Source organism: Taeniopygia guttata, chromosome 2, assembly GCF_048771995.1.
Source record: "Taeniopygia guttata chromosome 2, bTaeGut7.mat, whole genome shotgun sequence".
Lineage (NCBI taxonomy): Eukaryota > Metazoa > Chordata > Aves > Passeriformes > Estrildidae > Taeniopygia > Taeniopygia guttata.
In genome coordinates, this window is record NC_133026.1 from 16,141,183 (window position 1) to 16,169,095 (window position 27,913).

The 27,913-nt window shown below is 36.5% G+C and overlaps 1 protein-coding gene across 5 annotated transcripts in view; it reads left to right on the forward strand.

The window, feature by feature from the left end:
- Nucleotides 1-27,913, forward strand: part of MPP7 (MAGUK p55 scaffold protein 7) — a 170,508-nt gene that overhangs the window by 100,121 nt on the left and 42,474 nt on the right. For all 5 annotated transcript variants that reach the window (XM_072925409.1, XM_072925407.1, XM_072925408.1 and 2 more), the window contains 3 exons: nucleotides 5,037-5,114; nucleotides 9,940-10,020; nucleotides 24,524-24,655. In XM_072925409.1, coding sequence (XP_072781510.1) covers nucleotides 5,037-5,114; nucleotides 9,940-10,020; nucleotides 24,524-24,655 — 291 coding nt within the window. The remainder of the gene's footprint in view (nucleotides 1-5,036; nucleotides 5,115-9,939; nucleotides 10,021-24,523; nucleotides 24,656-27,913) is intronic.

Consider the following 27,913-nt stretch of genomic DNA (forward strand, 5'->3'; position numbering starts at 1 on the left):
AGCAGTCCAGTATATGAAATGTGTTCCTTTCTGCTGAAACTCAACTAGCACATTAGCTGCTAATGGGTATTCAGCAGGCAAGACTAGGATAGTCCAGAGGAAAACCCCAGAAATGTATACAATGGTGCTAAAACGAATTTTGCAGGTATGGTATCTTTATGCTGAGTGATATCTCATCCCATAAAATAAAACCCAGGTAAGGGAATGTTTATACAGCTCCATTAGAGGGTATGAGCTTCTGATGTTTCTCAAAAGGAGAAGCACTCTGGTCCAGAATTGCTGTCTGTCCCAGAATGATGGTCAGTGCAAGTATTCACAAGATCCTCTTCAGCACCTCCTGTCAGGAAGGTGTCATTACTGCAAAAAAAGCTCTTATCCAGAGGTGTTGACATGTCTGAGTAGCTGGTGAGACCCTTGTGTGGTTGACAGAACATTTTCACACTATGTGTGTGACAGTTCTTGCCTTCTGTGTGCTGGTATGGCTTGTTGATGGCCGGTGCTTTTTGGGTTACAAGTGTTTGCATATTCTACCCTTACAAACACACTCTTTTCCTATGCCACCTATTCTGTCTAAAAGACTAAGTTTGTCTTCTGTTAATTCTTTGGCACCTTTGGTACATGCTTATCCCACTCCCCTGTTTTATTGTCAATCATATGAAGTTAGAACTGTACATGAAAATTAAGATATCTAAAAGGAGAAATTAAGCTTTTTTTTGTAGGACTCTTTGCTTAAGATTTTTATTTTTCTGACTCAGTAAGCTCCTTTTGGGTTTTGAAATAGTCCTGGCTGAGGACACTACTCTGCTTTATTATAGAAAGCTTAATTCAGTCTCTCTGGGAAAATCCAGAAACATTTTTTTCTTGCTTACAAGTGTGCCAAAAACTGTATTAATTTGCAAATTATTATTTTTCCCTCTTGGGGTATAACTTCAGAGTTATACCCCAAGTTTCTACAGAACCTCATAGGTCTTCCTGCTCTACAGTGAAAAGAATAGGTAGTCATAAAAAAAAAAAATCCCACACAACTTAGTCATCTGTTCAGCAGAACAGCTTTTTATGTTTTATTTACAATATATAATTCTTGCTTTAAGAGACTTGGTCTCATCTGTGAAGAGATTTTCAGCATTGAGGCTTTACATGTAAATGTCAGAAGAACTTAAAACAGATGTACTATATTTCCTATTTTTAAGCATGATACAGTCCTATATTTTCCATACGTTGTTTAAGTTTCTAGTAGAAATAAGGCAATGGTATTAAAGTTACTGGACATCTGGTATCACACTGTAAGCTAATGTTGCCTTTTGTATGAAATGGAATTCTTTAGTTTGGCGCTCAAACACATGGCTACAAGTATGATACATCTTATCTTGAGTAGGTGAATGCTCTTGCTTCTACTTTTGAATCCTCTCTCATACTTCTCTCAAAGTGTTCCAGAGTGGTTTTAACTTCTGTTAGAGTTGAATTTCATTGAGTGATATTTGTAAAGGGATGAACTATTTGCAATACCTTGTCCTGTTTTGCTTTTCATTTCTATGTTTGGCTACTTTATATTATTCATTTTCATCAATGTAGTCACTTAATCTAGGTATTCAAATTTCAAGTTCTACTTGTATAAGAATTGAAATTTGGAAGTGTAGTGCTTGGCATGCATGTATTAGCATGATGTAAAAATTTCATATTTGGGAAAATAATTAACTGAAAGGCAGCATGTGGAGAGGTTGCCAAAGCATATGGCTGCATGCACAGTAGTTTCACTAAAGGTGTTTATCATAAATGCAGTCATTCATCAACCTGAAGTCTGGCAAATTCAAAGGATACCAGTTGTGCTTGCAAATGTGCTCTGTCATTCTTGAAAGACAGCAGAGATGACCTAGTGCCCAGTGAGTAGGAAAAGGCAAGTGCTGTACTTGTCTCTGAAAAAGGCCTAAAAATACAACATGAAGAGCTAGACGCCGGTCAGCAGTGCTGTGGTCTGTGGGGGAAGTTATTGAACAAATCGTCTTGGAATACATTTTTAGACACAAGGAGGGAAGGAGTTGCCTGAAAATGTATTTTTTCCTCACTGGAATTTTTTGCTTTATCAGTGGAGTTGTGCTAAATCTCCTGTCTTACTGCATTCAGGAATATACTACATAAAAGTGCTGCATGTATTATGGGTACATTACTGATCCAAAAGTTAGAGGTGTAAGGTAACTGTTTTTATGATGCATGTAGTAATTTTATACTAATATGAAAGATAATCCCTGTATTGCACATTGATTAAGTTGTGGTGCACAGGCCACTGGATTTTAATTTCCCTAGGTATATCCTTTAAATTGCAAAGATGTGAAAGACAGATGTTGTCATCTAATGATCTGATTTTAAAAATAGATTCAACTAAGAAGGCAAGCTACTGTCAAATTAAATCAGATATTTGGGGGGGAAACCCATTCTGTATTGCATCTCTAATGAAGTGTGCTGAAGTTGCAGTGTCTTTTACCATAGACCATAAAATGTTTATCCCTAGAGTCACTCATTGGGCTAGTACAGTAAATGAATAAGATTTTCAACCAAATGTAGCAAAAGCCAGTATCTAGAACTCTCTAGAAGCAGTTAAATTTTCCTGCTTACTTGTTTAGCTTATTGGTTTTTTTTTGGTTAGGCAGTTACTCTCTACAACTCCTCCGAAATCAAATAAAACCATAATGATTTTCCATAAATGCTTAACTGGAATCCAATATCCACTCATAGAAAAATAAAAATTTGTTTTCAGTCATTTCTGCAATTTCTGGCTATATATAGAGCCAATAACAAGTTCACGTTACACTGTGTCACCTCTTGAAAACCTATTTTTTGTTGCATACATTTTACAATTGTGTAACATTTTTCTCAAAGATGGGTTAAGCAAGGCTGTCTCCACTTTGGTTTTTTTTGTTTGTTTGTTTTTTTATTGCTTTATTTTTTCCTTTTATTAATTTCAGTGGTAAAGATATGTACAGGTTGCCCAGGATAAAAGCAGCTTAATCAGCAGTGGCACTTGTATTTTCTTTGAGAAACTAGGGGTAATATAGACAACTGCTTCTGACCTCAAAGCTGACAGAAGCTCAGTGATGGTTTTGACACTTCTTGATTTACTGTGCCTGTTAATTATTCAAGTTAACAGTACAAGTAAATCACAAATTTCTGCCAAACTCAGGGAGCTGCAACTCCTTGTTTTGTTTAGTTTCTCTGCTTTGTGAGCTAGAAATATGAAGTCTGGTCACTTACAGCTTTTGAGAAATCCAGTATGAATTACTCTTAAGTAATTGCTGAATAAACAATGTCTACATAAGTGATGTAAAATTCAGATTCATGTTCTGGAGACAGTAGCATTTTCCATGTAGTTTCCGGATCAGAACAAATTATTTTACAATTTATAAATTAAGTGACTGTAGTGCCTTCATGCTTAACCATGGTATGTTAGAACTTCAGCATCCTTTAATGACATACTGAAATTGTCTTGGGTTGCAGAAATGATGAAGGAATCAGTCCAGACTCAGACCTTGCTATACCGTATTGTATTAACATGCTCTTTACTTCGAAGAACATAGTCTAAATGAGGGAAAACAGCTGTGGACTTAGGGTTATGAAGCATAGCAGAAGACAGAAAAATGGCAAGCACACGTGTCACTGCCATGGCATTATCTTGTTATGGACGTATTCGTGAAAGTTCAGTGTAAATTAAAAAGAATGGGCTTAAAGAATGAGCTTTAAATTAAAGAGTGAGGAGTTCCTAGGCAGTGAGAGGAGTGAGTGCTGCTGGGGGAGAAGTAAGTAGAGAAAAGCAAATGTGGAAGAAGTGGGGAAGGCTGGAGAGAACACTTGGTGCAAAATAGGGATGATCTGGTCAACTCTGAACAGTTTCAGTGTGCAAAGAGTGGTTTGCTTGCTCTTTAAATCTGTCTGCGCTGTCTGGCATCTGTCCCGCTCCTCCCCCAGCAGTGTGCTGGGGAGTGCTAGGGTATCATTGGGGATCCTATTTCCCAAGGACACGAGGGAGTCCCCAGCCAAATTCTGCACCCCATGGCCTCTGCCAGACCTTGTTTTCCCCTCCTTGCCAAGCACAGAAGTCCCTGATTTAGCTCCTTCTGCAACTCCTCCAACCATCTGGAGTTCATGCCTCCTTCAGAGCAGCAGAACTAAAGCACAAAATCTAAGAATGGGGTATATTTGCATTAGTTCAGACTACTGTTGTCTTCTTTTTTTAGATTTTAATTAATATTTGTATATCCATGTATCTTCAGGAAAATAATGTTAATGTTTAATACAGTCTTTTATGCTATTCTGAAATATCTACAAAGAAACTTGTTAGAAGTCTTAAAGTACTTTGGGTTTTAAAAGCATTCATACTGGAAAAAATCTAAATTTTGAAATGCATAACTTGTGGAGGTGGGAACAGGGTGGTGTTTAAATAATGGTGTATCCTTTCCCTTTTAGGAAGAACCAAAGCACAGTGCATCTTTAATGTTGATAATTATTCATTTAAAATCTTAACTTGCTGAAGGACTGCCTCCTTCTTTAAGATGTGTTAGAATTAATATTAGCACTCCTTTACCCTTGTTTCTGAATTATTTTAATGATGGCAGCCGCTCCGTCAAGTTGTCTGTCAAGATGTGGGTGGCAAGCTATTATTTCACTTCATAAATCATAATTTACAGGGGTTTTTATATCCATCTTGGGGATAAACACTTTATGCTTTGTGTTTTCAGCAGCAATATAAAATGTAATTGATACTTGAAGCAATATGTTAGAAATATGGACAGAGAAAGCCAGGAGAGAAAAATCACAAATGTTTAGTTTTTCTGTGGGTTGGTCTGCATACTGAGCATTTTTTCCATCTGATTTCATATTCTTAGCACTTCAACAGAGGATGATGATGAATTGCATTTACATGATTGCTGCCTGTAGGTTACTATAAGGATGTTTAGTTACAGACAGTCAACAGACTGAACAGGGTTATTTTGTACCATTTCTCATGCTGCTAAATCAACTTATCACTTTGTTCTATTGTCTTCCAGATTCATGAAAAACTGCATTATTATGAAAAGCAGAACCCAGTGCCCATACTCCATGGTGCAGCAGCCTTGGCAGATGATGTAAGTGTCCCCTGCTGAAATCACTGGTACCAAGTCTACCAAAAACTGTCTGCAAGCAGAACTCTTCATAGTGCAAACATATGAATGTAATACTCTGAGCTGAAATCATAAGAAGCTGCAAAGGTTTCCAAAGCTTCTGTCATCACTGGGCTTGTTGCTGATACTACTTTGATTTTTATTCACTTGCATGTTATAAAAACATTGCATCTAGGTAGCCTCTTGTTCTGCTTTAGTAACTAAGCAATAAAAATTACAGGTTGGAACTCTACTGGGAAGGGAAAAGCTGTCAACTATTAGTGTTTTGAGAAAGTCACAGACACGAGGAATGTTTTAGAAAAATAAAGACAAATGAGATAGCAGCACTGCTGACAGAACACGAGAAATGACAAATAATATTATAGAAATGAAGCATATGAAATGCCTAGAATAGAGGTTTGTTGAAAAAAAATCAAAACTTTTTAAGAAAAAGTACAGTAGTGATTTATTGATATTGGAGCTTTCCAAATTATCTTCATAACCAAAAACTAAATTGTAAAAGTGGTCAGCATTGATGGAGTAGTTAATTTCCTGTTACTATAATTTTTATTTTCAAGAAAAAAAATCCAACCTGCCATTTCTTGCTATTTCGTTAATTCTAGGATTCAGATGAATTGTGAACACACCTGTATAAACTATGACTGAACCTGAGGTAGGCCAGAATAGAGAAATGTTTAATAAACTGTGGTTTAGGTGAAATCCTGAGATCTTTGTTGCAATTGATGATGTCAGGTTGCTTTTTGGAGCAGGTAATATATATTAGGCTCCATTTACAATACAGCATGTTTGAAACTTCACATACTTTATAGCTGTTTTAAAATCTTAACCATCTATTTATATAATTAATAGATTTTGGTTTTTAAATTTTACAAATTATTAAATGTTGTGAATTGAGATTGGTAGCATTTTAACAAGAAACTAAATTAGATTTGAGACTATTGAAAAAAGGATATATGGTAATTTAATCATGTTTCAGTAGGAGGAGAGCTATATCCTGTAACATACCAACTATAATAATACATTAGCCTTGACATCAGGCATATATTAGTAATATTTTCTTAACCTTCACGTAGCTTTGAATAGTGTTGATAGTAATTTTGAAAATTAGAAAGCTGGTTGAAATTCTCTTCATTAAGTTCTTGCTGACATATTAATAATACTTGCTAATATTTGTGTTATGAATCTCTGGGCTAAAATTCTTAAAAATAATTTCTTATTTTTGGATGCAAAACTTAGTTTTTGATACTTTTAGAAATGCTGAGCAATCTCATTTTTGTTCAGACATATGTATAGTTTTGGAAATCTCAAAATTAAAGTACTCTGTCACTCCTCAGTTGAGACAAGTTGGGACTTTTAACCCTGTGAATGTATTGTTATGTACATATGGTAGTATTTTTAAGTGTACATGGTGGGACATGATTGTGTCTAGGCATCTACCTACTTCAAATGTACAGCTCCTGCTTCTTCATTAGCTGTGTGTAGGTGAGCTGTGGCTTTTATGGGCACTGTCTCATAGGGTAAGGATGTCCTTTGGTGGCTGCAGTCAGGCTAGCACATTCCAGGATTTTCTATGCTTTGGTAGCTATCAGCATATTTTGAGGAAGCAAAATTACATGCAATGGGCTTTTTAACTCCCAAACTCATGAAGTTTCAAGTTTAAAGTGCTATTCATTTTTTGGCATGTTTGTCTAACTGGTTGTCAACGTCAGGGATTTAAGAGCATGTTGGTGTTACTAAACACACTTTCATTTCAATAGGCTTTAAATTACTGTTTTCTCTTCCTACTGATAGTAACTGTTCTATAGTTAAAAAGGTGATATTCTTATTAGCAAGTAGATATTTCCTGACTGATTTTAAACCCAAATCTGAGGTGCTGCTATAATAAATAAAACTGTTCAAGGAGTGTGTTATTATTATTGTTTTATTTTTTAAAGCAGTTTTGGAAGTAACAATTGTGGCAAGGCTTTTCTAAACATTTGCATACTCCCAGCTGCCATACCTCTCTCTCCTCCCCACCAGGGACTTTTAGGCTGAATTTCCCATCACACATTCTGTTTGCCTCTTATTTTGGAGCAGCAGTGTCTGACTTAGGGCTCAGTGATTTCATGCAAATCTCTCTTGGTTCCAGCCAGGACAGTGTTAATTTTTTGCACTAGCTGGGAGAGGGCATGGTTAGGACATGAGGTTATTCCACACCACCTCATGTCAGTTCAGAGTTTGTGAAAGGGACTCTCTTCCAGGAAGAAGTTCCAGTCAAGCCTTCTGGTATTGTCTGTTATCAGGGAGTTTTTCCATATGAATAATTTATTTTCTTACACCTTTTGTTTATTAATATTGTTGCTATTATTTATTTAGTAATAGTATATACATACAGTATAGTACATTGTCTTATCACTGTTTCCATTAAATTGTTTTTACCTCATCCTGTGATCTTGCATTTGTGTTGGAGAGGAAAGGGAAAGTGGTGCATGGTTTTAGTGGGAATATTAAATTGGAGAATACCATTCCTAAACCACGACAATGTCAACTGGCAGGATAGCCATATACAGCAAATAAGGCCTCAAGGATGCTAGAAAGTCTGTCCTGGCAAAAGAAGTTTCAGAAGTTTCTCCAGACGCTTTCAAGACCAATCCTTGGTGCTCCCCACCTTGCCAGCCTCACTCTACATCTGGCCTTCTCCCTTTTCTTCCCCTCTCTTTAGTGGCAGCTTTTCATAAAGAGCTTGTTGAGATGTTATGGTTCCCTCAAGAGATCATAGAGGAGGTTTTTAGACAGCTTTTCCTGCAGTCTTTAGCATAGGAGATTGCTCAGTGTCAGCATGTTCTGAGTATGCCATGTACTGCTGCGGGTAGCTGTTTCAAATCTGAGCACTTGAACAACAACAACAAACACAAATCCAGTCTACACTAGCTGAGGTGGTATCTGTTTGCTAATCTGAAAACACAATTTAGTCTTTCAATCTTTGTCTTCCTCCTCTTCTATCACAAGGTATTAAATGTGCCTAAAACCTTAATGAAAATATTTGGAAAATAATACAAATCACATGAAGGAAAACAAGTTTTAAATTATTTTATCTCTGACAAGAATTTTCTAAATTGTAAGATTAAAATGTCTGTTTAAGCAGTAATGAAGTATTTTTTTCCTCACTGTTCTAAACCGTACATATGTGCATTTGCATTTGTACCACCAAAACCAATGCCAGTTCTGCTGGAGTTAATATTTGTGCACAATTCATCTGAGGGAGAAATGCTGAAATGCTCATTCTGCTGAGTGGTTGCTTGTCTCCATCTGTGAAACACAAATTAATAGATTTTATTTTCCAGTGATGAGCAGTATAATCTAAAGAATGAAAAGAGAACCAAGGGTAACACATAGACCTGCTGTCATTCCTATCACAGAATATTTTCAGCTTTGCAGGGCTTTTCCAACATACAGATTCAATTGCAGTCTGCATACCTCAATATTTGGCTTTGTGTCTAAAAAGATTTAATTCTGACCTTTCCTTACAGAGATTGTTTTCTAATCTTTTGGTATTAAGGCACAAACATTAATATTAGCACCAAAGTACTTGCTGGATGTTCTTAGCTATGAATTATAGTTAAAAGTCTGTAGGATGGTAGGTAGGAATTTTTGACTGTTTAATTTGAAGGTTAAAAGAAAAAAAGGTATTCAAGATATGTCTGATGTCTATAATGGCTTTGTCAATTAGATTTGTCTATTATATATAATTATGCAAAATATACATCCATCCATTTTTCTTGAAAATGTATACAAAATAAAAGTACAAATTTAAAATTGGGTTAGACAAATGAAATTACTTGCTGCAAATAGCCAATCTTCCTTTGAGACATTTTTATGATACTGATTTAATGCAAAGAAAACAAGTGATTATCTGAAATCACGTTTTGCATTATGAGCCATGTAGCTTCAGAATTTTAAACCAAAGTTCAATGTTGTCAAATGCATTTTAGCTTTTCTTTCTCCTGGAAAAATAGTTTGAGTCTAAAATCCTGCAGTAAAATATGCCTCTTGGGTCCAAATTAGTTGAGAAGGGTATGATAAGGAAAACTCAAGATGTGAGCCAAAAAGCCATGGGATTAAAAGTTAAACTGCTGCTCTATTGTTCACCAAGCCACAGTTTTGTAGTGTAACCAAACATAAATTACTGATCTTGTTGTTAGGACATAGTTTATGCATTTTACAGGTTTGAATTGCTGATGACCTGTTATAAATTATATTATGATTAACTTGCTTCACATTTAACAAGCTCCTTCCAGTGTATGTGTAAACATAATAAAAGGTTCAGATTGCTTGCACTGTAGGGGCACTTTGCTTTCTTATCCCAGTCCTAAACAGCACAGCTACTGTGGGTTTTTGGAAGCAGTGTGGATTTCACCACCTCATTCGAAACTGTTTTTTATAGACAGTGTCAAAGTTTGATCCAGTCATTTTTACAAGCAGTTCTTTGTCTGCACGCAAAGGACCATTCACTTAAATGAAGTGCTGGGATTTGCCCCCTTTGCTATAAATCAGAATGTGATCTGGCTGCACCCTTGCCAAAAATGATTACTTGTGTTAAACTGAGCCAAAAGGCCTGGCTTAAATCTGGTCCACTGAGGGCCAGAAACAGAAGCGCAGTGATTGATGGTGTTTTCCTTCATGCTGGCTTCTGTTTGAACATGCTGGAAAGCAGTAACCTTGAACAAGATAGATTCTGGGTTGTCACTGATGCACTGGGTAAAACAACGCTTTGCTAATGGTCTTTGTGTTGATTCAATCTCCCACCCAGCTGGCTGAGGAGCTGCGGAGCAAACCACTGAGCAGTGAGATCAGAGAGCTGTTGAAACTCCTTGCAAAACCCAATCTCAAGGTGAGGATGAGTTGCACCTGCAAAGTACATTCTGCATGGGTGTGTGCATCTGCTTCCTTGGGCTGTGTGTGGGTTTGTCTGCTTTAACAAGTACTATTTAAGAATGTATGCAGCGTTAATCAGAAATACCTCTGATGAAGAAACACGCTAAATGTTGTCTGTAAATTATTATGCTATTACTTATTTGCAAAGGATATTTTAAAAAGTAGATGATTTATTTTTATTTTGCTATCTTTTAATGCGTGTGCTTCGTGAGTTTGTTACAACTGTGTTTTTAGTAAAAGATTGTCAGTCATATCATTGATTGAACTGCATCATTCATAAAGAATGCAGCCTCATACTCAGGACAAAATTAATGATGGATAATGTTTTTAAAACTTTCTGTAAAACTCCTGGGGTTCTCTGTGGTGTTTTCGAGGAACTTGATACCTTTTATCTGACAGTAGGCTATAGAACCACTGAATCACTGAGGCTGGGTGGAGGTTTTCTGGTTCAACGTGCTGCTCTAAGCAGGGTCAACACTGAGTTTACAGCAGATTGCTGAGGGCTTTCCCCATCAGGTCTTGGAAATAAAGGTCTGAGAACAAACATTATACAAATCTTCTGTGTGATCTCTTCCAATTCCTGATTACGCTCCTAGTGAACCCATTCAGAACGTCCCCTATGTATCATTGTTGATGCACAGGATCGTATTTTTTTTCCACTGTTAAGAGAAAGAAGACCTTTAGTGCTTTAGATGCCTATTGAAATGGTAATTAAATGTAGCAGTTGATATGTTGAAATGAAAACTGCGGAGTGGAAAGGAACTCCTTTAAAGACAGTTGCTCTTTTATCTTAAGTATAAATACTGATCTCAAAACCTGAGAAACTATGGTGTCTTCAAAGTGCTACAAAATTTTAAAGACCAGTTACACCTGCTTTTAGATGATTTTTGCACTGATGCCTTTTACATAGTTTGTAAAATGATAAACTGTTTTTTCTTTGAAGGGGTAAGTAATGCCAATGGTGTATTAGAGGAGGAATTGTTGGTGCATGAAATTGCAGAGATCCTAAGCTTCACTGTAGGTATTTTCTTAGTGATTGTCTACGTGTGCTTCATACTTCTGAAGCTTTGGTGGGCTGAGGATGAAGACAGCTCCTTTGTCACAACTGCATCTCTCCCTCTGCTTTTTTTGTTTTCTCTCACTCGTTCCCTCACACACTCACCCTCGCTGTCTGTTCCTTCATAGCAGTGAAAGGCAATGTCATAATCTTAGTGGGATTTCAGGGAAACAAGTGCCTCCCCCTCAGAGTGGTTAATGTGATTGAACAACTTCAGTAACTTAGCAAATGTCTTTCTTGGCTGCAGGGGGAGATGGCCAGCTGCAGGGTACCAAGCCCTTTGCATGGCCAGACTGCCTAATCCTGCACAAGGCGCACGATTCCTTGCCCTGCATGGGCCTTGCAGATGTTTGTGTTGCGCCTTGCAGGTGTTCGTATGATGTAGGGGTAAGAACTGGTGGTATGCAAGGTATTTTGCTTGTCCATTTTCTTCTCCCCTGCCATGTCATGGCAAACATGCCTCAGAGTGATGGTAAATTATCACTGCTCCCTCCTCCGTCGGGCTGACCAGGTGACTGTGCTGCATTCAGTCAGAGGCTGTAGTTGAGATTCTTCTCTTGATCCCCCCTGCTCTCTCTTGGACAGAAAAGGAAAGAAAAGGAAGGATGTTTCTGGGACTCAGTACTTCCAGTCCCTCCCCACAGATGTCCCAGTCTTTTCAGTTGTATATGAGCTTATACCATATCTTGCATAAGATTTTCTAGCCCTCTGCTATTAGCTTTGTGGCTAGAGAGGGTTTCTTGGTTTTGTTATAGATTCCTGGGACAAAATTATGGCTAGAACAGCTCTTTTTTACACACCCGAAATTACTTGGGGTAACTGATCTATCTTTTCCAATGATGTTCCATAGACTTTTTCTAAAAACATATATGGATTAATTTGGGATTGACTTCATGTGGCTGTACATTATTTTGCAGGGGAAACTTTCCTCTCCTGACCAGATTTATAACTGCAATGTTAGCTGGAGCCAGGAAAGCTTCCACTTTCCTACAGCTCTGCTCTAATGTTTATGGCATGGTGTAGGATGCTTAGGATTAGTTTACTGCACTGCATCACTGCCTCTACAAGTCTGATCATGCAAGGGGACAGGTCTAGCAAGGTGTTTATAACTTTGCAGGTTTGGTTAATGGGCCAGAAAAGGCTGGGAGAGGTTTCTAATCATGTCTGATTAGATAAATATTTCTGTATTTTAAGTATTACAGAATTCTTTTGTTGAATATATTTCTGAGTGTTTGCATCTGATGAGTAAAACTTTGAGAAGTTTGTGGTGCTTGTCATTTTCTTCCACAGAGAAGGTTTCTAAAGAAGAAAGTAGTTTCCCGAGGCAGTTACATTTATCAGACCTGAGATTTTCAAAATGTCCTAGAAGTAATTCCAAGGTTTTGTCAGGTGCGTTTTCTTCTAGAAAGAAAAATAAATTGGGCATTTCTAGTCTGCTAAAAACTGCATGAAGTTACAGTTACAGAGTGGGGCTTTTTTCCCTGCTCTCAAATGTGGCATCACTTACTGTAATTAAATGAACTAATAATGATTGTGGTTTATCTTTTCTGATTAAAACAGAGCTCTGGAAGTAGAACAGAGCACGTAGCTCTGGGAAATCAAGTGGATTTGTTTAACTGTGTGTTAGACATTTCATTTGCGTTCTGGATTTAAAATATAGTTGTGTAGCTCGGTGGACACAGGCCAGCCACACTTATTATTTTTAATTTCCAGCACTGAATAAGGACTTAGGGTTTGCATTCTTTAATCTTGCTTTACCTTGTTAAAGATATCAAGAAACAGAATAGTATTTCCATACCCTAGAACCTAAATCCAGTTGAATACTCTATTTTATTTTTAAGCAGACCAGAAATTAGCTCTTTGAAATAGAAGTATAGAATAACCTGAGTTGAAATGACCCACAAGCATCATCAGAGTTCAACTCCTGGCTCTGCACAAAGATTCACACCATGAGCCTGAGAGCATTGACCAGATACAGTCACCTGTCAGTCTTGGTGCTGTGACCACTTCCAAGGGAAGCCTGTTCCAGTGCCCAACCACCCTCTGGCATCCAACCTAAATATCCCCTGACACACTTTCAGGCCATTCCCTCAGATCCTGTCACTGGTCACCACAGAGATGAGATCAGTGTCTGTCCCTCCCGTTCCCCTCATGGGGAAGCTGTTGACTTCACTGAGGTCTCTCCTCAGTCTCCTCCAGGCTAAACTGATCAAGTGACCTCATCCTCTCCTCATATGGCTTCACCTCCAGACCTTTCACCAGACAGAAATTGCACTTTCAGAAATCTGAAATACATTTGCAGAGAGCTGGGCAGGCAGACTCAAGCCTGATCTGTTGGTGTTTCAAATCACCCAAATACGTCCTCACATAGGTCCAAACACCATTCTGACCGGAGCTACACAGCACTGCCTGCGGGCTGGTCTGGCCTGCCCATGAATCTATATACCTATAAGTTTTCTGTCTTCAAGGTATACATTTTATTGCAATTTGATAAAAACAACCAAACCAAATGCCCATGCACCTCACACACAAACACAACAATGTAAATTTCAGTACATTTCGTTCTGATTATTTACCATCATTTTAACTTTGACATGATAAACTCTTAAGCTGTTTTGAAGATGAAGACTGGAATATATAGTTGGGATATACATGAACTAATGGTATTTCTGATATAATATTTGTTCACTCCTGTGAGTGCTTCTGTAAAAAATATGAATAGCATAAAGAAACAAGTATTATCAGCTTTAGTGTTTTATAATTTGGCAAAAATTACGGAACTTAAGTGATAGCAAAAAAGAATGTCTTTAAAGAGGAGAGTTGTACAGAATTCTTCAAAGAATGGCAAAAATTTTAAAAATTATGATGTGCCAGGTAGGCATCAGTGCAATTGAGAGAGGTGTCTTTATAAAAATATAGGGCTTTTATGAATCTGGAAGTATTGCTGTTGAGAGCACTAAGCTTTTTTTGTTTTAAATTCTCTATAGACAAGATATTTTTCATTGCCATGCAATTGTGCAAATTGGAACATTTAATTGGAAGACTAAGATTCAAGATGCTAACACAAAATACACCTAAAAGGGAATTTAGTTTTGTCTATTTAATGAACAGGTCACGAGCAAGTTAGTGAAATAGTCTTATCTGTTAGTAGGGATGGAAATGGGAAGAAGCAAAGTGGTCACTAGAGTAATTCTGTCAGTAACAGGGCAGAAGTCCAGTGAGGAACACTGTAAAAAAGGAGATGTACAAATGACAGATGATCAAGCTAAGAATTAAAGACTTTAAAGCTTCCAAATTCTTTTCTACATTTAATTAAAAACTGTCTTGAATAACTAGGTTTCAGTTCCTTTTCTAACAAGCTGGAAAAAGCTGTGGTTTTTTTGGGGATGGTGCCATAACAGAAGAGCATAATTGTTATTTATTTTTAAAATTATTTTAAAAACTGAGACAAATAACTATTGGAATTAACATTTTAGGCACTTTATTGCTGTGGCTATACAAAAAAGACTGTAAAGAATGAACCATCTCTCAGTCCATTGAACAATATTATCCCAATTATGCTAACTTTGAGACATATTCAGATCTAAATAACATTTAACTTCTTTTTTATAACAAAGTTAAATGTTGCTCTTTACAGCAATTGTTCTTTATAGCAATTACATTTGTGATCATTACATATCAAAAAAAGCAATTTACCATTGAAGTTAATCTCTATTAGGGCAAATTAAGTGTGTTTTTAATTATATAAAATATGTCCTTTGTTGTCATTGGTGTAATGGGCAGAACAATAATTATTTCAAAAGTTAATGCCACTGTGCTAAAACTACTCTGAAGAATGTTTATACCTTTATGACCTGGAGGAAACAAAGCTGTTCCAATGGTGGTTCTGCCTGTTTCAGTGGAGTTTAAATTCTGTTTATGTGTGCTGGAAGGTTTGCCAGCTGCTAGTCTGAAACATAAACCAGGTACCCGGCAGGACTGTGAATGAGTTCATTGCCTCATGATTCACAAGAATGTAAAGTATTTGGGTCACTTTGGGGCACTGTACCTATAGTCGAGGGGAGCAAGAGGTGGACATGCAGTATTTTTCTTGTCTTCTCTTTTATTACCACAGAATGAACAGAATTTTGGAAGTTAACTTAAAGATTACTTGCAGAGTGAAGGGAAAACTGTGCTTGTATGACTGGGAATGTTACTATTCATACAAAATATGATTCTTTATTTTAAGTGTGGGGTGGGGGGTTTAATTGCTTTCAAATGGCAAAGATGCATACACTAGCAAATTCCAAATAGTACTTAAGCTTGCTGTTTTATTTGCAATTCATTTATGGTACACTTGACTTTGAGTTCCACAAAATAATTTACATTTGTAAATATTTTCATCTAATTTTACCTCTTTGGCTTTCCTTCAGAACAGAACCGTGCATTAAACAAAACTAAAACTGCAGATAATAAGGCCAGGGCACTTTGTTCGTCATATTCAAATGAAGATTTCATTTTCAAATCAAATTCTTGTATTTGATGAGGTTTCTTAAAAAAAGAAATGGCGCTTCTTTGAACATGAAGCATGCCTTTAACATTGTTCTGTCCTGTTCTGCTTTTCTTGTATTTACTGGGAAGTTTGTAAATTCTACCCTTATTTCATAAGCAACTACTGATACCATCATCCCTGCCAACTGAGGCTTACTAGGCTTGCATTGTGGTCCTAATAGGCTGTTCAGATCAAAGTGTGGCTTGTTCTGTTAAAAAAGGAAACATTTTAAGCCTTTATCGGTAGAGCCTTCTAAAGCTGCATTACAGTCACTGGTGAGAATCAGAAATGTAAATTAATGTCCAGGAGACTGTGGACTTTTTTCTACAAGAACTTTAACATATAAAGCACTGAGAGAAAATACTGAGCTATAATAATATAAAACAAAATCCATTTTTGTTTTGAAAAGTTCATGAAGCATTTCATGTAGCATGTAATTAAAAAAAAATAAAGTTAATCTAAACTTTGTCTTTTTTCCAACATTTCCTTTGTAATTAGACCTGCTGAAGATTTTCCGTCAGGGCTTTTTCACTGAGCTATGTGTTTTCTGCAAAGTCAACATTTTCCACTGGAAATCGTTGGGGTTTGCCTACAACTGTTCAGGTTTTGTTTCTGAAGAACTCAAATACGAATTTCAGGTCCATTAAGATCTGAGCTACATTTGGGCTGCTACTGTATCCTAGGCACTTGGAGGACCTTTTGGTCCTGTCACCTTAGAGATCTGTCTTTCCAGATGCACCGATGTTTTCTGCATTGGCACACGTCCTGGGAGACTGTTCTCCTCTTCATGAAATATTTATGGTTACAAATAGTAACACAAACTACAGTATCTACAGTATCTATTTTTAACTACAGTCTAGGAAGCATAATTTCCCATGCTCTTTAACTATTTGCTCATCAGTGGTCTGCAGGATGTACTGGTAGGACTGGTTGTAGGAATTGTGCTCATATATGAAGCGATTTTACCGTGCAAACATTTTAGATTTATCAGTATGTTGAGCTGGAGTACAATGAACTTCATATGTTAACTGAAAAGTTGCCTACATAATCCTTACTTGCAAAATCAGATGCCATTAATTGGTAAACCCACAAGAATATGCTTGATTTTTGATGGTATGCTGTGAAGATCAGCAGGGAGATAGAAATATTTATTTTTCCCCCTGAGTACTAGATGCAAACAACTGCAACAATTGGCAAGGAACACAGCATTGATGGTGTGATGTCATTGGTTGATGGATAGATATCCCATAGATGTTCTGAGCATACCAGCACGAAGCTGGGGCAGAGGGGACAGTGTTGGGAGACTTTTCCTGGCAAATGACTGAAATCCTTCTACCCAGTGTTTCATGTCTTTGAAGAATTTGCCACTTTGGGAAGTTATCCATCACATATTTTGACAACCAGTTGGAGGAAAAATATATTTTATTTGTAACTCTTTTCAGCTTTAGACCTTGACTTCCAATTTCCATTTCTACTTGCACCCATAATTACTAAAAAAAATTACAAAGAAAACTCCTCTGGGTAAGGAGAGATGGGAAAATATGTTGCTGTCTTTATTTTTGGAATGTTCATGTTACTTGCATGGAGTAAGTAAAAAAATATAATTGTGAAATACTCCTTTTAAAAACAGCAAGAAAAGCCTTGGTTTTTCACATCTGTCAGGCAGAGAAAATCAGAAACCAGTTGTCACAAACCCTTATTGTTGTAGGAACTGACATGTTAACAATATACAACATATTAGAAGCACAGAGACAAAATGATAGAAAGGAGGTGGATGAATATACTGCATGAGTATGTTTAAATAACAACCATCATGTTACTCTGGAAATGCTCTCAGGTCCATCTGGTGATAACTCGGCTCATGTCCAGTGCAGAGCTTGTCTGTCCATCTTAGACGTATGGATATGAGAATGCTCACTAGCAGCCAATATATAATAAACAGAGTGATAGATAACATAAACCAAAATGAAGCCAGGCAGGTTGGCAGCAGAAAATATAAAATCTGAAAAGTAAATCAAAGAAATTCTTTGGTTATAGATGCAAACTTTCCAGCATGAGGGAACCAACTCTCACCCACCTAAGAATGTTGAATTGCATGCATGTAACTACAGCGTTCAGATACAGAACATAAAAGTTGTCAACATCGCTAAAGCTGGTAATTTAGGAGGAGGAAAAGGTCACAACAGATAAAATCACATCCCTTTCAAGTAGTAATTCCATTCATCTACTGAAAATGAACTAGTGAAATGGAGAAACTACACAATATAAAGCAAGTAGTCACTTTTTTTGGATGTCATCTTTTTATGCTGCTTTTTCCTTCAGTGGTGTTTTTCTTTTGCATTTGTTGGATCAGATTGTGTTTGGATTCTCCATTCAACAGTCTCCTCTTTTCTATTTCATTTTTATTTAGGTCCCCATGTAGTATGAGTACTCTATAGCTGAATTTAAGACCTCCTTATCATAGATCAATTCATGTTGTTATTTGACAGAGGAATTAGTTTTATTCAGATTCTTTTAACTTTTTGGATCAATAGATTTTTTTCTTTTGAGGACTTTAGACATGATGCTGATGTCAAATAAAGGCTGAGTCATTCCTTGAGACACTTTTTTAGAAAAGTCAACTGCATCCTTAGCTTTTATTTTCTTTATATTTTCATATGATTTCTTTGGGGTGCCTTTGGATGGTTCTAAACCAAGAAAAGGTACATACTACCACTGTAGACACTTAATATTCTTGGGAAGCTGCCACTTTTTCTAAGAAGAAATCGATTAAGGATTGCCAAGATACTGAAACAGTGCTGCTGTCTTGGTATTTTCCACTCTGACAACCATCTATTTGTACTCCTGGAAGTTACTTAAACAGGTCTTAGAGCTTCCAGGACACTTTAGCTACATGAATCATGTTGTGAATGTAAAACAGGCTGTTCAAATTCTTTACTATTGATTTAAAATCAGCTTTTTTCACTGTTATCCACAACTGAGGGAAAACATAGGGCTGTCATCTGGAAGGGTATTAACACCTTTACCAGATGACATGGATGGATGGAGTGCGTGTTTCTGTGAACACTGAGAACAGCTTGATTTGGGAAGCATCTCCAGGGGCTGTGAACACTGAGCCAGAGGAAGTGGGGGTCTGAAGATGCAGAAAGTTCATTTTTCTGTTGGCTGTTGCCATGTGGCTACCAGCTGCAGGTAAACCCATCAGTTCAGACTGGTGAATCTGAAATCAAGAAATATCATTTTCAGGCAAGGAGATTACCCTTTTGTGAAAGGAAGTTCACATAGTCATGAATAAAGTCCACCGTAGTAAAGAGGAAAAAGTAATATATACTGAGTATCAATCCAATGGAGATGTTGGTGTGCTAAGATCATTAGTCTATGGTAGATACTAAGAACTCAAAACCACACATATACACTGTATGTGTTATTATTTTGAACCACTGATGTCACCCAGCTGCATCAAAGATTGGAAGAGAAAGGGATTGAATTTCCAGCTGGACAAGCTTAAAGTAGAGGGCAGCTTTAGTTTAAGTACAGATGCAAGCATGCAAGTACACTTGCAAGCATGGAATTGTTATTTTCTGTTTTGTACATATCTGCTGTCTTCTCATAAAGTGTATAATTTCTGCATATTTTATAAAGGATATATAGGAAAATATATAATTTAGAGGATGTAAGGAAGTAAATTAGTCCAGATTTTTCATCTCTTAGTACACCCATTGGTTTCCTGATTATGAACATAAAATTATGCTTAAGTTAAAGGACCTTATTTAATTTTTCTTACTGTCCTTTTCAAAGGTTTTTGCTTATGTTGATTGAATAGTGTGAGTGATCCTCAGTGGCAAAAGCAAATTGATTTAACTGGAAGTTAACTGATTTCTTTAACATTGTGTACTCTATATATTTAACTTGGGAATTTTATACAGAACAGAAAACCACAGATTTCTCTTGGAAAGTGATTAGATTAGTACAGCATCAGAAAGAATAATACTACTTCTTTACTTGATATGTGATTACTGTAACTTGTAAAAAATATTTTTTTGCTCTTACTCTAGCCATCCCCTGGCTACTTCAGCAGCACAATTGAGTTTCTCCTTCGTGTAGTTTTACTGCTTGCTTCTGCTTCTGGATTATACTTCGTGCTTTAGCTGAGATGGAGAGTTCAGCTAATGTGGTTGTTCTTATCTGCTGATTGACATGCCTGTTCTCACCTGCCTTTTTGTTCCCTTGTTAACCCTTATCTTGCATCAGGGTTAGAGTTTACACGTAGTTCCTTAGCAGGCAGAGTTGGTGGTAAAGAGATTGTCATGTGCTGTTGATTTCTGATGGCTGCTTTGCCACACAGTGGCTAGAGTCAGAGGATGGAAGGAAGTAAATTAGTCCAGATTTTTTATCTCTGGAGTGCTTCAGCTTTCTGCTGGTTTCTTCTCCTGTTTTGTAAATTCTTGCATATGTTTGGCTTTTATGACTTCTGTGCTTCTCCTTCCATTCTGATGCTCTTGATGGTCTTTCCTTCAGTGGTTCAGTCTTCTCCCAGCTCTTTTCAGCTTTTCTTCTTTGGTGTCTGTTGCTGGATGACATTACTCCATTATTCTAATTTTATGCAAGTTACTCATAAATTAGTCTTGCCAATCTTGAATGATTTTCATCCCTTTTTTGTTTCTTCTGTAACCTTATCTCAAAGGAAAGCATAATACAGCTTGAGCTCTCTGGAGGATGGGCTTTGCCAGGTGATTTCAGGACCACATTGCTGTGGTTGCTGATAAAGTTACTTTTCTCCTCACGTGAAACTTTCCTGGGCCAGCCTCAGTGGTAGTTACTGGCACCACGGCAAAGCAAAGAGGTGTCTCACCTGATGGAGTTCAAGCTGAACTGCCAGAGAAGGTGGCTGGTGCTAATGATCCAAGCTGTGCACTGGGACAGGCCAGTCATGGGCCATTTTGTTCCATTTTGCTGACAGGGCAGTAGTGTGCTCCATAGGCAGGGTCAGCAGCTGCTGGGCTGGCAGTGCTGCACTCTTGTTGCAGCTGTTGGCTCTCCTAAAGCTTGGTTTGAGTTGCTGCAAAGTTTCTGTCGATGACTATTCACTACTTAGATTTCTAATACTGATTATTTCCAAGTACAATTAAGAAAGAGGCTGCTTTTGTTTCTTCACCCATTCTGTATAACTTCTTTAACTTACCATTTTCTAAAATGCTTTTCTGGACTACTGAACAAAAAGCATCTATGAAAAATAAAGCTTAAATGGAGATTTTTTTTTAAATAATGAGAACTAAAAAACATAAGGAGCTGTGTTCATGAATCAGGGGCTACTGGTGTATTTTTACTCTTACAGATCTCAAAATATAAAGAGAAGCAAAAAATAATATGAAATTTGTCATTGTTTTATAAGAGCAAAAATGTAATTAGTCTAGTTAAGTAATACACATTTTTGAAAGTGTAGAACTGTTTTCATTAATAACATTCTCAATTTAAATAAACATATAAAGTTTCAGAACTGTTTAAGAAAAAGAACGTACAACATTTACAGTGTCAGGTTTTCTTCATGTAAGTTGATAGTGTAAAATTTCAATTTATAAACTGTGAAATGATCAGTGATACTTTTAATATGAAAAATACAGCACTAGTTATTAGACATTTCAGAGGTCCGATGAAATTATTTATTTCCAGCTAGATCATGTCTAAGAATTTAGCTGAACATCAATATTTATATTTAGGTAGTGCAGAAGTTTGAATCATACCTTCTTTCAAGTTCTAAATACGGACCATGTTTACATTAGTGAATCATAAGCATAGAACTTAGAGCTGAAATAAAATCTTTTTCTCCAGAGGTGCTTAAATATAAATGACCCAAGTCTTGGATTCTATGTACATAGTTCTGAAGAGTTGTGTATTTGCAAACAAAACCAAAAGCATTAAAAAAACACAAATTGTATGCACTTCTTGCAGTTCCCTGTGAGAGTTAAAAAATTAGTATGATGGAAATTAATCAGTTCTTCACTTCTTATATACAAAAAGAGAACATTGCTATCTTTACATTGCCTTGTTCATTTGCTGCACAATTATTCTGGGTAAATGTTGTTCATCTTAGGAGTCAAGTTTTATTTCTTGGCACTTGCAATTTGTTTATTTTTAAGTAAGGTCCCAATCTTCTCTATACACATCTAGTCTGCATTATTTTTTAGACTATATTCATTGAATGGTGCAAAGATTTTGCCGAAAATCTGCATACAGCAGTTTATTCTTGTGTTCAAAACATACAGAACTGCTCTCGAGGACAGACTGATGACTTAGAGTTGGACACATTAAGTGAAATCAAAATGGCTTTAAAAGTTTTCTTTGTAAATTAGTTATTGCCCAAAGTCTTTGCTGATGACTGTTTCAGAGCAGACACAATGGGCAGAGAGTAGTGTGTTAAAAGAAGCAGCAATAGAAGACAAGAAGGAAAGAAATCTTAGCATGTTCATTGTACATCATAAACAAGTTTGTGATGACGGAAGCTCTTCTGAAAGCTTGACTGAGAGAAGATATATTGTTTCTGGCATTCCTACTCTTATCTGAAATATGTATCTTTGCACTGAGATATAGTGCTGAGTTTGAGGAAAAGATTTTACATAACTGTAATACATTGTGGTTTAATATGTTTTTTGGGAGAAGAAAGGAATAGGTTGATAAGTTCTAGTTGTTGTGAAGTTGAAGTGAAGAAAAGCATCATAAATACCAGGCATTGATTGGTATTGGTTTGTAGTATTTGGGATGCATTGTTATTCTGTGTGCAGTGTCCAGGATCCTGATGTGGCAGTCAGGGCAGGGAAGTGTCTTATTAACAGTGGTGGCATAATTCAGTGTAGAAGTGGACAGAATTGTTTTTGCAAGTTTCATTGTCAAAGGTAGATTCTTTTGAACATGTTTTAAGTGTCTGCCTTTTACTCTGGAAATGGTATTTTATATTATTTTCATCTGTTTTCTCTATCTGCCTGATTGTTTTTAAACTGCAGTATAGAACCTCATTAAATTGAACCAGTCCATGAATGTGCCCTAGATTTATGTGGAAAATGTAATTGCAGAAGACTAGTTTTAGAAGTCTTAACTTTAAGTAGCCTGAAGTAAAAGCAAACACTGCTTTTGTTTTAGTGTATCTTTGATATTTCACATACATCTTAGAGGACTGCATGTGATTGCATGGCTTTTACATATGTAATGCATCAAAATAAACATTTCCAGGAGGATCCATAATTGCTTGCCTGAGGTTTTTAGCTCAGATTTAAAGTAAAACTGATCGTTTGTTGGAGGGAGATGGTAATTTCTGATGGTAAGTAGTATAAATTCATAACTGTGCATTGGGAAGAAAACCAGAAATAATTATTGTGTTGAAGTGTTTTAATGAAATTGCACAATGTGCATAAAGATTAGTAAAACAATAGTAATTTATCACGAAGCAGGCATGATCTTCCTGCGTGTTTGTTTTGTTGAAGCCCTAAGTTTAAATTTACACTTCAGAATTTGAAGATTACCATATGCTCTTTGCCTTCAGCTTTTGACAAGGTACCTTTTAGCATTGCCTGGAAATTGTTTTTTGTTCTTAAAAGTTTTCTTCATTCAGAAAAAGAAAAACCCTGGAACAGCATCATGGAAGTGTCATGCTTTTTAAAAACAGTTGTATTATCCTTGAGAACACAGTGTTTCTGGTCATTCATGTACTCAGTCAAATAGTGGCCACGAATTACTAAGTAGCAAGGAAACTGACATCAGAGAAATGTCACCATTTTCTTACCTTTAATAGAAAGGCTGTTAAATAGTCGTGTATTGAGAGGAAACTACTTGAAAACAGAAGCAACAAAGCAGTAGATAGGATTATACATATGGCTGTTGCTGTTACTTGTGATACAATTTTTGTAGTGAAAAATACACTACAAAAGCTAAAGCATTACTTAACCATTTTTCACTAGTGAACAGAGTATAACAAATAATGAAGACTTCTTGGAATAGGAAAGAACTTCAGGAGTTCTGTATCTAGAAAAAAAAAAGTGAATTTTGTGTTATCACAGATTTTTTTCAGCCTAGGAGAATGAACTTTCTCATTTCCTTTGCCTTTCGAGAGTCTTATTTCCTGAAAGGAAAATTCATAAATCATTTTCTTTTTAAGATAGAACCTTTTGTCAGTCTTTGTTAGGCTTTTCTTTGAAAAATATATTTTTCAAGCTATGCATGAACTGGAGAAGCAATAGAGAAGGAAAAGAAGCAAGAAAGACATGCAACAGGTGGTTGATAAGCACCTACCTAAACCAAATTGCTTCAGTAGTATGTTCCTCAATCTCAGTTATGAATTCCATAATAAATTAAAAATTCCTAAGATAATTTGAGGCTCACGTGAAAGGAATCCAGTAACCAGGTAAGCTTTCAGAGCTCCAGAAAAGGGAATGGTTGGGCAACAGCTTCATGTTATACATCTTGCTTGAACAGAAGTTGTGGAAAATGCTTATTTTGTTTATTTGTTTCATAGGACTGCCTACTCTATCAAAGAAACATTTTACTTATTGCAAGTATAATTATTTACTTACTTTTGTAGACTAAAGTTTTCTCCTGTTCAGAGTTCTTTAATTTCAAGCTAACATGCAAAGCACATGGTGTTTTTGTGTGTATGAAGACAGTTCTCCACCCACAATTTATGAGTTGCATACATTACATATACAGAAACATACTCTTTATGGAGTTATTTCATCAGTTTGAAATGAAGTAAAATTATGTAGAAGAATTACATTCAATCTGCATCACAGTAGTAAATTCAGGGTATGAATAATATCCTCTGCTTTCCCTTCCCTAAACTTTCTAGATGCCAAATAATAATATACTGACTAATAATGTTTCCAGGCTTTGCTGTCTGTACATGATACTGTTGCTCAGAAGAACTATGATCCTGTCTTGCCCCCCATGCCTGATGATATTGATGAAGAAGAAGATTCAGTTAAAATAATTAGGCTCGTCAAAAACCGGGAACCATTGGTAGGTAACCCTGTCTTTTGGTTTGGGGTTTTGTGTTTGCATGCATGCTGGGAAGTGCTCAGATTATGAACGTGAATGGGTGATATTAACTTGAAACATGGATAGACAGACATTACACATGATTATTCATAACATTAAGTAATACACTTGTGACTTCCATTCACAGTCATTTTTAGTAAAGCATATGAAATTAATAATCATCATCAATGAATGATCATCATAGGGTTTAAGCATTATATATGTGGGCCAGTCTGATCATTTAGATCAAATATATATTTGTCTTTTATCTTGAATTCAAATCATGAACTTACTTTAAAATGTGAGACAGAGAATGAATCCCCAAAGAAATCTTGACCTGTGTTGTGAACTGTGCCTGTTAGCATTCATGTAAAAAAACATGACCTTTCAATACACTGAAAAGAAAGCATGAAAACATATTTTAAAATACTTGAATTGAAATCTGGGCAAATTTAAAATGTCTGTTGTTGTACTTTGCATTATGAATACTAGAAAGTTAATATCTTCATGGGGATATCTGGAAAAATGAAAGGACTAAACCTAGGTTGTATTACAAGAATATTAAAATGCTTTACTGATTTGGTTCTTTTTATTTGCTGTAGAGTGGGAGTCATCTTGTATAAAATTTAACTATGTTCTTTTTATCCTGCAAACCAATAAGAGGTTTGTTTTATGTTATACTGAATATTTGTTTTAATGGACAGCAATCCTGGAGAAATATCTGCAAACTTACTTTGAGAAAGTCATCATTCTGTACTTGAGATGACAGTGGGAGAGTGCTGCTTCTGTTAGACATACAGTGGTAGTTTGTCCACAGTAGATATCTTACTATCACTCTAATTCTTGATGGATTTCTGGCATCCATAAACAAGAAGTCAGTTATCTTATTGACTGACTGTAGATGCCCATGAGCATAATTACAAGTTTGACCATATAGAAACTTTGTTTTAACATACTAAATATTTTTTCATCTAATATTTGAAAAACAGCTTTAAGTTTTTTGGATTGTTTTATCAAAGATATTATTTGAGAAAGAAAACAAGCTTGCTTTAGGATTTAGTATCAGAAAGATTATTCCTTCTGAAAGGTATTTGGAAATTTGAATATACAGTATGAAATTAAGTCTGATTGAGGAGCCTATTTTTAGTGTTAATTATAACACCTTTTTTTGGATTTGTAAGAAAAAGCTTAATAAAATCTTAACTTTTACATAGTTTCATATTACAAACATGATTTGCTGCTAAAACGTAGGAGTTCAGTAGTAACTCAAAATTGATTGGATAATCGTAACTTATAAAGCATAACTCAGATATTTTCTGAAAACTTCTATGAAATATATACATTGTATATTGGCCTTTTAGATTTTAAACTCTCCTAAAGAAAGCACTTGCTTAAGCCAAAGGCTATCCTTGGACTGTTCCTCAAATTCCACCCTTGCCTCCTCGTTCTGATGGGACACTGAGCTCTTCCAGATATCTGTGTGTCTGTTTGAGCCCAGCCTGCAGCTCAGCCCCACACAGCCACTCACTCATTTTCCCCAGTGGGATGGGGGAGAGAATCGGAAGGATGAACGTGAGAAAACTCGTGGGGTGAGACAGACAGTTCAGGAGGTAAAGCAAAAGCTGCATGAGCAAAGTGGAATAAAAAATTCATTCACCACTTCCCCTGGGCAGGCAGGTGTTCAGCCATCCCCAGGACAGCAGGGCTTCATCACTTGTAATTATTTCTTGGAAAGACTAAAACCATCACTCCACACATCCCCCACTCCTTTTTTCTTCCCCTGGTTTTCTTGCTGAGCATGACAGCACATGGTGTAGGATATCTCTCTGTTCAGGTGGGGTTGGCTGTTCCAGTTGTGTCCTCTCCCAGCTCCTTGTGCATCCCCAGCCTCCTCACTTGTGGGGTGACAAGCAGAAAAGTCTTGACAGTGTGAAATCACTGCTGAGCAATAGTTAAATTATCCATGTGTTATTATGTCATCAACACTGTTTTCATCACAAATCTTAAACAAAGTACCATAGGAGCTACCATGAAGGAAATTACACCTATCCCAGCCAAAACCTGTACACTGTCTTAAATCCACGCTTGTGGATTTCAGTTAACAATACTGTTGGTGTTAACAGCTCTTGTGTTACAGAGGTAACAGAGAAGGGGTTTTAGATCTTTTACTAGGCACAACGGCAGCCATGGAAAATATGAAACATGTGAGTAAACGAATTTCTTTCGTTTAAGACAGTTTTGTTTATTTGCCACTGTGAAAACAGCCTTACAATGACATCTATTGTAGACTTCTTATTAGGAAGAGGCAAAGGGTGGGAGCTAATTGAAGCATACAAGTACTTGGTGGGGAGCTCACAAGGATAATAAAATCAAACTCCTCAGCAATGAAAGATGCTAAAACACAGGGCAGTGGCCACAAGGTGCAGCCCTGGGAGTCCATTAGTTGGGAAATCTAGCACTAAAACAGACTAACTGGATATGTGGAATCTCCAATATTTCTAAGGTTTTGCTTTTTCTGTGTAGGAAAACTGTATTTGTGATCTTTCCAGATCCTGAGCCTAGCTGAGTCCTATTACTTGTCCTCCAAGAAGAATTCAAAGAATAGAGTACAGTGTCCTGCTCCTCTTCCATAATGCACTGTCAATACATTTTCACGTCATTCATGTTCAGGTCAAACATTAATTTCTTTGTGTCAGATTTATAGTGACTTATTATGACACCATCACCACAATATGTAAAAAACCTAATATTTTTGTCTTTGTCTTCTCCTAAATTTTTTTCCCCTTAGGTGGGGGTGAGAAGAAACATGGATAATAATTCAGATAAGGTCGTAGTGAAATACAGCATGGCAGAATAACTGAAGACAGGCTTGTACTTTGTATATTAGATCTTCTGTGTTTATGCTTCCCAAAGTTATTTTACTAAAGGAAGGTACACCATGATCTATGTTTACTAAACTAATTATAATTTCATTTACTATTTATTTCCATGTATTTTAATGGCTTTTCCTTCAGAGCTTGCTCTGAAGTCTTGGGTATTCTTAGTAGAGATCAAAGAGTCTCTGCTTGTTCTGTTAATCGATTCAGTCTCCAGTCAAAAAGTCTGACTTCCACTTGCAGCATTATATCAAGAATCTACTTTTAGAAGCAACTGAGCTTGACATGGGAGGTATACTATACAGTATCTTTACTGGGATGGAGAGTGTCTCATTTCTTGACTTGAAGACGCTGAGCTCTTTGA